The sequence below is a fragment of the Notolepis coatsorum genome (genome assembly GCF_963971535.1).
Source record: "Notolepis coatsorum genome assembly, chromosome: 1".
Taxonomy (NCBI): Eukaryota; Metazoa; Chordata; class Actinopteri; order Aulopiformes; family Paralepididae; genus Notolepis; species Notolepis coatsorum.
Window position 1 is genome coordinate 262,709,540 of NC_140165.1, and position 11,146 is coordinate 262,720,685.

Genomic DNA, 11,146 nt, shown 5'->3' on the forward strand with positions numbered 1-11,146 from the left:
CTATACAAATTATTATTATTATTATAACAATTAAGAGATAGCTCTAGCTGTACTGTGTTATTACTATTATAGGACATTTTATAAATCATGTACACTATGGATACTCGAGCAAGGCAGCCAACGAGGAGAGCAGAGGTGAAGAGGCAGAAGTAGTACAAGAAGAAGTTGAGGACCATGAAAGCAGCACAGATGAGGAGGAACCAGCTATGGACAGTCAATGTCAGGGACAACGTGAGGCTCCGACACAGGATTCCACAGATACTGAGCCACCTGTAGTGGTGTCTGAGGTAGAAGATTTGCTATTGAATTGAATTGAAAACCTTTATTTATCCCCAAGGGGAGATTCAGATGTCCATTACAGCATAACAGAAATTTTAAAACAGTTAGTGGAAACAGTTAATACATAACATACACTTATTAGTATGTGTTAAAAACAAGATGGACAAATACATAGGGATAAAAAAGAGCTAAAATAGGGCTAAAATAGAGCTAAAAGTGGTGAAAAGAAAAAGAAACAAGTCCAATCATGATGTTAAATAATAAAATTAATTGGTTACAGTCCACAACCCAGCTCCTCCAGTCCACGGCAGTTGGCCCGTCCTGGCCCTGCCTGGTTGTGGAGCCTGATTGCCACCGGCACAAAGGACTGCCCCGAATCGATTTGTGGTATCTCGGGGGGGGGGGGGGGGTAAGTCTGTGGCTAAACGTGGACCGCATTGCGGTCAGCTCATCATAGAGGGGGTGGCAGGGGTTCTCAAGGATAGCATACAGCTTACTCCTCGTCATCCCCCACCACCTCCAGACTGTCCAGGTCCGCTCCCACCACAGAGCTTGCTTTTTTGACCAGTTTGTTTATTTTATCTGTGTTGGTGTTGCCCCCCCCAGCATACCACAGCGAAGAAGAGGGCACCAGCAACCACAGACTGGTAGAACATCTGCAGCAGTTTGCTGCAGACATTAAAAGACCTGAGCCCTCTCAGGAAGAACAGTCTGCTCTGTCCCTTCCTGTAGGGCCTCGATGTTGTTCGTCCAGTCCAGTTTACTATCACTTGACCCAGGGTTGTTTCCAGCCTAGTGCGACTCAAGGTTCTTTGGTAGACTATTGCATTGGTCCATTCATTGAAGATGAACGCAATGCGACATCCTTTACTAGGCTCACCCACCAACAGTGCAGGTGCTGAACTGCTGATCCAAATGTATAGGTAAAAACCATATTATGCATTTTCATCAATAAATAAATGGCCAAAAAAAAAAGGCTTGCGCGCTAACACGCGCTCGCATTGATTGGGGGCCTACAAATACATTCTTTCATGGGGCCCAGAATCTACAGCTACGCCCCTTTATGATCATGTCCTTCACAGAGTAGTCCACAAACTTTACCACTAGAGATCTCGGGGCGGCCGCTGGGTCTCTTTGTTTTGTTGCTAGGGCTCTACGGGCTCTCTCTATCTGCAGATCCATCTCAGGCATAGATGGCATGGTTGATCTAATCATTTCCTTTAGCAATGCCTTCACGTCTCCTTCCTCGCTTCCCTCTGGTATCTGGTATATTCTCAGGCTATTTCGCCTTGACCTGTTTTGTAGGTCTTCACATCTAGCCAGGGAGCGAAATTAACTTTTTGACTCACCGGCCAGTGGCGGGTAGATGGGAAGAATCTACCCGCCAAGCATATTTCGTACCCGCCAACTTTTTTTTGATAAAATTTTTTTTAATTATTATTTTATATAGATTTTTTTTTAAATAAAATATATATATTATATAATCATACTTGTGATTGTGTTATCTGCGAGACATCGCCACCTCGCTGTCTGCAAACAGCTCCACTGTCTGTGTGTATACTCGAGTGGCCTCCAGCTCCAGCAAGAATTCTCCGGGGGTGCAGCTGGTAGGGGTGGACGGTATAAACGGTATACGGTATAAACGGTATGAATTTGCTCTACGGTATGGATTTTGAGTATACCGTGTAACCGGTAGTGCAGCTCTAAAATAGCAATGACGTCATGTAACCACAGCGCGACTATTTCACTGGCATTTGCCCCTAAAAATAGATAGAATTAGTCATAGATAATAGATATGTGCGAACTGGAAAAAGTTATTTAGGAGGCTTCGCGCAGTGGGCGTGCCAGCCCCTACCGCACGCATGTAAACACGGGTCTAGTAGTCTAGTGGGACGGGACACGGGAGCTGTCGGCGTCTCCCTGAGCTAACGTTAGCTTAGCTACCGTTACAAAATGACCCAGTCAACTATTCACTTTTAGTTTAATACATGATGGGGCATTGTCTAACCGAACGGTATCTAGTCGGCCAGCTACCGATAGCTCCTGACATCAACAAACGCTCCACAAAGTCTAGTACTAGAGACGTGTATGCTACCTGTTAGCTCACGTTAACACAAGTTAGTTCACCGTTCAAAACGAAATGTCCCATTGAACTAAATAATTCACTGAGGCGTTGTATTAACGTTATATATGCAGTAGCTACAGATAGCTCATGATATCAATGTCTTATAACACTGATTCGATGCGTATTCGAGCTGAGGGCTTGCTAACGTTATAATACCAATACAATAGGGTCCAGGTGCAGCGCCGGAGAATCCTGGCCGTAGCTCTGCTCGAGGCTACTGGAGTATAGGTCCAGGTGCAGCTCCGGAGAATTCTGGCCGTAGCTGGAGGCTACTAGAGTACACACAGACAGTGGAGCTTGTTGCGTGGTGGCGATGTCTCGCAGATAATACCAGTACAAGTCTAATTATATAATATATATATTTTATAAAAAAAGGAAAATATATATAAAATAATTTTTTTTTTTATCAAAAACGATGATACCGTGATATATACCGTTACCGTCTATGCTTCAAATTATACCGTGATATAAATTTTAGACCATACCGTCCACCCCTAGCAGCTGGGCCCTAAACGCTACATTCAGCATGCAAAAGAATTCTCCGGCGCTGCACCTGGACCCTAGTCAGCAGCCCTCACTCATGCGATGTAAACCAGGGACTCGAATACGCATGTTGTTGTTGTAGGACATTGATGCCAAGAGCTATCTGTAGCTACTGCTGGATGGCGTTGGGACAACGCCTCAGTGAACTATTTAGTTTACTGCGACATTTCGTAGTGACTAGTTACCTAGCCAACGGAGGTATTATGCACTGGACTATTGCTGGAGGATTTGTTGATGCCGGGAGCTATCCGTAGCTAGCCGGCTGGATAACGTTACACAATGCCTCGTGTATTAAACTAAGTGAATAGTTGACTGGGTCATTTTGTAACGGTAGCTAACGTTATCTCACGAAGGTCCCACACTGACTAGACTAACGTCACGGTGAGGCAATAGCCTCTGTTTACATGCAGGCATTAGCAGCAGCAGCAGTGCTAACTAACGTCACGGTGACTCGGAGGCAATAGCCTCTGTTTACATGCAGGCATACAGAAACAGGTGGGGAGGGGCTAGCAGCAGTGCGCGGTGTGTGCTTCATGTCGGCTGAGACAGCGAGTGAGAACTCCGCTAAAGAATTGGATCATGATTTTCGGTTTTCACATGACTATTTGATTGCCCGTCACACGGCGCTCAGACGTCTCAGTGGGAGGCGCCAAACGTAAAAACTGAGCGCAAATGGCGGGTGGCGCTCTCTAGTTTCGGTCCCTGCATCTAGCCGTCCATCCATTTCTCTACGCAGTAGGTATTTAATTGGCCTCCCGTCCTTGTTCTCTGCATTGCTGATACGTTGCTCCGTTTCCTCTGTTCTCTTCTCGAGGTCGTTACTTTCACCTTTCATTTCTTGCGTTGCTAGTTCCAGCTCTGTCAATGACGCTCCGGTCTGACGGTGTCCTTCAACGTTTTCATCCCTCAATTTCTCCATCTCCGCCAGTATCATCTTAGCATCAGAGCTAATTCCAGCATGTTCCACTTTGCTAGCTTGACTAGCTTCGGCTACTTCCTCCCCGGGGGATTGAGGTTGTCGTCTTAACTTTACACCTCTATCCTTTCTGCCGTTTAGCCATGCTCTTGAGTCTGCCGGACGCTTGTTTTGCAGAGTTTTAACTAGTTACGCTAGGTAATTATTTGTTAAATTGACGGAGCCCCTCTGTACCGATGCTGTCTAGTTACACATGACTTCACCAGAAGTCCTCCACCTACTATGTTCTAACATGTATAATGTGTTTGGAAACAAATATCTGAATTGGCTTTGCCAGGACTCATTTTCAAGATGAATAGACGGCAACACGCCCACCACCCTGCTTTGTCTCTTCTGTGCTGCAGGGAATCAATTCCCCCCAAGATCCAATTCCAGAGAAAAAAAGTGAATTCCCACACTTATCCCCTCTGCATTGATCTATTTAAAAAGTGTGTGCGGGAATTACATTATTTTGAATTGAATTGAATTAATTTCCAGCCTTTCCCTGACCTGTGACCTGCCTGGCAGAGATAAGGAATGTTCCCAGGGAGCGAGAGATGAGGAAACAGTTTTGAAGCAAAGGCACAAACACCAACCCAATGGTCCAGAAATGTAGAGGCCAAGCCTGTTGTGTTTTAAATGAAAGGTACTCTCAGATAAGGTCTTACTGTAGTGTGAGGGTTTGTGTTAAAAAGGATGTGTGTGTGTGTTAGAGTCCATCTAACTTGGTCAGCCATTAATAATAATAATAATAATAATAATAATAATAATAATAATAATAATAATAATAATAATAATAATACGTTTTATTTGGGGGCGCCTTTCAAGACACCCAAGGTCACCTTACAGGTCATAAAACCCAAGCAAGGCTTAAAATTAAGAATAGTGGTGTTGGCAAGTCAAAGTTAAAAACAAAACAAACAAAAGGAAGTATAAAACAGTGAAGTTAAAAACAAAACAAACAACAGGGGGTATAGAACAGTGACACAGGTTATAGTGAATATGCCAGTTTAAACAGATGGATTTTTAGTTGGGATTTAAATGTTGATATGGAGTCAGACTGTCGGGCATGTAAGGAGAGCGTTGCAGTAATCGATCCGGGATGTGACGAATGAGTGGACCAGGGTTTCAGTGATTAGGACAGAGATGGGGGAAGTCTGGAGATGCTACGGAGGTGAAAGAAAGCAGACCAGGTGATGTTTTTAATGCGTGGTGCAATGGAGAGGGAGCCGTCCAGAATGACACTGAGGCTTTTAACTTGGGGCGAGAAGGGTACAGGGAAGCCATCAATGGTGATGTAATCTGGGGTGTTTTGTGATTTGGTGAGGGTGGATTTGGAGCCAATGAGCAGGGCCTCAGTTTTGCTGCCATTTTGCTGCCAAAATGGACCCCATGGTGACGGAGGATTGTGCCCAGGGGGAGGAGATAGATGGTAAATAGGAGGGGGCCCAATACTGACCCATAGGGGACACCCAGTTAAACAGCCGAACACCCTGACCTGTGAGTCCACAGTCCTGATTACTGTGATCACTAGAGAGAGTATTCAGTAATGCAGGCTGAGTGAAGTCTTCTAAATGGACCATGATTTATTAACACAGCTCTCTTTTTTTCTGTATCCCTCTTTCTTTATGTCTTTCTCTCTCTCACTCTCTGTTTCATTCTCTGTCTCTCTCTCTCTTAGACGCTCTCTCTATGCTGTCTCACTCTCAATTTCTCTTTTATTCAAATAGTTTAACTGAAGATAAGATAAGATTAGATAGGAGAGAACTGAATTGAGCCAAAGCAGACAGGTAAGACAACAGACCTGTGTGATTAGGACTGTGTTTTTTCATATCCCTCTGAGACACGCATGCACGTAGGAATTGCACCAGAAGACGATTTGCAGCAGCCCTAGAGCAGGTATGGTTTCAATGCCTTGCTCAAGGACACTTCAACAAGGATGGACCTACAGTATTAACTGTTGCAGGAACCAAACGTGCAACCTAGACACTCTGTTGGGTATGCTATACTGTATTTTATACAGGATAATTACATGGCTTGATATTCTAACATACTGTATGTTAGAATATCAAGAATATCATTGTTGTCTTTTCCTATTGGCTGATTCTTCCTCTTGTCCCCACCCCCATAACTTGACTGACAGTGGGTCACTTACCAATGGAAGGAGCCCGTTCTCGGTAGACGTTTTCTCGAGGCAGGCACCGGCAACAAATTAAAATCAAGGAAGGAGGACGGTCTTGGTTTGGCGTTATTGGAGATCGGTTGGTGGTGGTTGTGATTGACAGGTCACACGGCCTGTGTTATTGGGAGATTGCGTCGTCATCTTGGGCGGGGTTTAAGTCCACGACGGTCGTCCCCCTTAGTGACGGCCCGCCCATTCCTTCCGTGGCCAATGACGATGACGGTGGTGTGGGGTGTTTACTGGTGCCCCCTGGAGGCCGAAGAGAAGGCGGGGTCAAGTGGCATCAACTTAGCACACTCTCTCCAATAGGACTAAAATAAGAATAAGAATATAATATTAAAAATAAGAAATAAAACAAGGTTCGGGATATACATTCTGGTATGATGATTCTAAAATCTTAAAAGTACAACTATCCAGCCAGAAATATACAGAAACATACAGTAAAATGTACAGTAACAACAAGTATAAAAATGTAAAGTGTAAAGTGTCCAGGAAGATTGTGAGAAGTGTAAAAATTTCCAGGAAGATTTCGCCAGGCCGTACCGTCACCCTGTGCCCAGTGATGCAGTGAGGCACAGTGATGCAACATAGAGTCTAATGGCTGTCGGAATGAAGGACTTCCTGTCCTTCAATGTAACCAAGTAGATACCAAACAGTTAAAGTGTGGACGCCTCTCTGTTGACTGTTAAATGGGCTGCTCTAGTTTTCCTCTGAAATGTGACATCAGGGCCAGCTTTATATTGCAGTATAAACTCTGCTTTATATTGCAGCTCTGAAACTGAAAACAAGGATCGTTTCACCCACAGCAGGAGAGGTTGCCTGCGGCAGGTTGGATTTCCTCAGCCGCTACGAGAAGTACGTCGCCTGCTGAGAACCTTTCATAGTGGAGTTGACGTTCACCTCCCACCGGAGGTCGTTAGTTTAGTTTAGTATGATTTCGTACAGCGCATACATTTCTCATTTAAATCCAACTGCTAAGAGGTTAATAAGTCACACACCCCTCTCTAAGGAGAATTGTTGCCTTAAGAAATGTCACACCAAATGAACCGTGACTGTGTTTTGTCAATAACCAGAACAGGTTTGTCTTTTTTGAGGCAGCATGGTGGCACAGTGTTTAGCACTGTTGCCTCACAGCAAGACGGTCCTGGGTTCCAATCCGATGGGGGGGAGGGGGGGGGGGGCTTTCTGTGTCTGAGTCTGGATGTTCTGTGTTCTGTGTTCTGTGTTCCGTGTTCTGTGTTCTGTGTTCTGTGTTCTGTGTTCTGTGTTCCGTGTTCTGTGTTCTGTGTTCTGTGTTCTGTGTTCTGCATGTTCTGTGTTCTGCATGTTCTGTGTTCTGTGTTCTGTGTTCTGTGTTCTGCATGTTCTGTGTTCTGTGTTCTGTGTTGTGCATGTTCTGTGTTCTGTGTTCCGTGTTCTGTGTTGTGCATGTTCTGTGTTCTGTGTTCTGTGTTCTGTGTTCTGCATGTTCTGTGTTCTGTGTTCTGTGTTGTGCATGTTCTGTGTTCTGCATGTTCTCCCCGTGTTGTGCATGTTCTCCCCGTGTTCTGCATGTTCTCCCCGTGTTAGGGTTAGTGTTTGCATGTTTACTCTCAGGTACCCTGGTTTCCCTCAACACTATAAAAGACATGTATGCTCGGTACACACTCCTGTCATAACCCTTGACCAAGGTACCGGTATGTAACACATTGGTTGCCGTTCACGTAGTTCTAAGTTTCTGTGGCCCAGCGGTTGAGTGCCGAAAACGTAGATCTACGTTTTTGTCTCGGTTTTCCTTTTATTCGCTATTGCCATTCATAATCCATCGAGGCACCTTGTGCATGCTGTACTGAATGTGTCTGAGATTGCAGACGGTCAATACCGCCGCCTAACGCCTTGCGGCCGGTATCGCACTCCATTTGAAACGATGTCGTTTGTTTTCTCGGCCGAGCTGCGGCGTGGGGGCGGGATCTCAACACTCCGGCAAGACAAGCGGTCACCACGGTTGGCTCGACAAGTTCATCCGCCCGCCCGTCCATGTGTAATGCTGGATAACGTGGGACAGACTACCGCGACCAGTAATTGGAATGGCGATCAGATAATTGGATTATTCTTTTTGCAGTACAGATACAAGGTAAGGACTATATGTTATCAATCGTGCACTGATCCGATATTCTTTTGTACGTGATCGAAGTGTGTCTGTGTGTTATGTGTGTGTGCTGTGCCCCGTTGGTCACATCACGGCACGGAGGTGCGCCCCGCTCCAACCCCCCTTTCATGCGTGCATGATGAAAGATAATACCGATAATCTAGCGTTGATTTCAGATTGATTGTTGATCCAAGCGAGGAATGGCAACGTGTTTATTGAATTACACAAAAACGCAGTTTTTGCGTCCTTTTCTGGGATTACTCAGAATCACTCAAACTATACTCATATTCACCACGGTATAAAACAGAAATGTATAGATGAAAAAAGTTTTTTTTTGCACGTTGACCGGAAGAAACCCACTCACAATCGACGGCGTTATTAGATCCATAGCTATAATATAAAATATAGGTTTAGCTCTACAAACAAGGTGAGCGCTTACATGGGGTTAATGGGCGGCAAGGCCTATGCACTTCCCGGAAGGGGCGTGGCACCCAATGTGTTAAAATGGATTTAGGATGGATCCACTACAGATTAATAATTTCCCTCACAGGGATTAGGATTAGTCTAAGTATACATGTACTCAGAACAGGTTTACCTTGACTCCCAGACGAGGAGGGAGGTAGAGAGAGTCCGGCTGCACCTCCTCCTCCTCCGTTGGTCTGGGAGCACACGTTGGCGTGGTCGTGTCGGGTGGCAGACTTCTGCTTGTAGTGCTGACTGTGGAGCTTGTACTTCATCAGTAAGATGAAGATGAAGACCAGGACGGACGCCACTATGATCCCACCGATGATGATGATCATAGTTCCACCCAGGAACTGGAGGGAGGATAGATAGATAGATAGATAGATAGATAGATAGATAGATAGATAGATAAAAAGAAAGAAAAAATATATATATTTTATTTATTTGTATTTAATTATGCTTGTAATAGGAAGCGTACCGTAATCATACCAAGATATCATTCACAACCAATCTGACAATGATATATTTGGTTGAATAGTAGCTTTAAACTTCCCATGAAACCAGTGCCTCCGGAAGGTGTTTGGTTGAGCCCATGTGTTCCCCATCATTTCTGTCAGCTATCTGTATCATCTTTTGGCTAAAGAACGAACACACACTGACCAGGGTCTCGTATATCCCTTGTGCCTTGTTAAGTAACTGACAGAGTTGTCACGTTAGTGCATGAAAAGATTGCATCACGTTCAAGGTCATAAAAAACTAAATTTGTAATATTTCGTTCCAATTCTTTTTTCATGAATACCACTATGAACCTAACTCAACATATCTATCAAATATTCCAAATATTTCCGTTTGTAGGGTTATGGTTAGGGTTAGGGTTAGGGTTGGGGTTGGGGTTAGGGTTAGGTTAGGGTTAGGTTAGGGCACTGTTGATCAAGTGTTGGGGTGGGCACGGGCACAGGGATGAGATTTTACCTTCTCCTAATCTTTCTGTCTGGGTAACCCTAACCCTAACCCTAACCCCCTAATGGCAATAAATAAACCACTATGGACGGTTTGAAAGCTAATATTGTTAACTTTTGTGTTAGAGGGTTTCAAAATCTAATCTTTTCAAATTCTGTGAATATATGGAAAATAAGCAAACGGACACAATTTCATGACATAATAATCAACACAGCCATCGTTGTACACAGAAACACAAAAAAATATAGGCAAAAAACACAAAATAGTCGCTAAGGGGGCAGAAGAGATATAGAGTGTACCGAATGTCATTTTCTTAATTTTTTTTTACATTCAAAGCTTCTATTGACATTTTCGAATGCAGCTTCGAATGTCTGTCGGCATATTTTATGACATCATACAAAATTATAATAAATTATAATAATATAATATAATAAATCAACTTTCTTTATTCGTCAGTTGCGTCAACATAAATAATCCAATAAGGGCACGGTTGGTACGAAAGTGATGGTGACGTCTTGATGGAGCGCCGAGCGCCAAGGGGATGCAGATAGGCTACATCATTTATGACAAATGTGTTATTAAAATTGTATGATGAGTCATATACTATAATAGTATAATACTATAATATTAGTGTAGCCTAACCTTTATCTGCAACTGTGATGAAAAACTCCATTGGTTTAAACAGAATAAATACCCCAAAAAAAAAATATAATAATAATAATATTCAGCATTCGAATGTTGATTTAGAATTTGAATGGCAACGTTATGAATGAAGCTTCGAGGCTTCGAGAACTATTCGGCACAGCCCTAATAGAGTGACATGGTCCATACTCTGTCTCTGTGGTGATGAACACACACTGACCTGGTCTCGTATGGAGTGACACCGTCCGTACTCTGTCTCTGTGGTGAAGAACACACAGCCCACCAGCCGCGTGCCGGTCAGGGTGGTCACTCCGTCGTCGTAGACGGCCAACACGCACAGGTCGTAGTCCCGCGAAGACGCCAGGTCACTCAGCAGGAAGTACTTGTGATTGGCTGGGATCATCCTGGAGGGCAGAGACAAAGACAAGGTGGGAGGTGAGAATAATTGTATTTTATTTCCTTCTTTCTTATTTACCGGAATCATATGTCGGTTAAACCATCTGAGGTCGGAGCTCCGGTTGGCGGGAGGACACCTTTGACGCGCGGCACGGTCAAAGCGGCCTCATCTCGGCGGAGAGGTGGATTTTTCAGAAATGCCCGAAAATGTTGCGCGATTCAGAATTAGGTCCAAAAAAAATTGTGCTTTGTAATGTTCTCTGTCTGTTTCCTTACGCTGTAGGAGGGGGACATGACATGGGGTACAGCATGTAGGGGACATGCTGTAGGAATTAGAATGTTCCTAGGTTTTATGTGTGTGTAGGTATTTCATCAGGTTTTTACATTGGAAACAAAGGCACACAGTAGCTGCTTCCAAATGATGTGTATGTACTACATACTGTGACGAGGCTGGTGGTGTTCAGACTCGTCACG

The 11,146-nt window shown here is 44.2% G+C and overlaps 1 protein-coding gene across 1 annotated transcript in view; it reads right to left on the reverse strand.

Annotated features, from left to right (window-relative positions):
• Positions 1-6,202: 6,202 nt before the first annotated feature.
• LOC311237548 (leucine-rich repeat and fibronectin type III domain-containing protein 1-like protein) overlaps positions 6,203-11,146 on the reverse strand; it is a gene marked incomplete at both ends in the record, with an annotated part of 156,583 nt that continues 151,639 nt past the window's right edge. The window contains 3 exons of the mRNA XM_084325492.1: positions 6,203-6,333; positions 8,808-9,027; positions 10,497-10,680. Coding sequence (XP_084181618.1) covers positions 6,203-6,333; positions 8,808-9,027; positions 10,497-10,680 — 535 coding nt within the window. The remainder of the gene's footprint in view (positions 6,334-8,807; positions 9,028-10,496; positions 10,681-11,146) is intronic.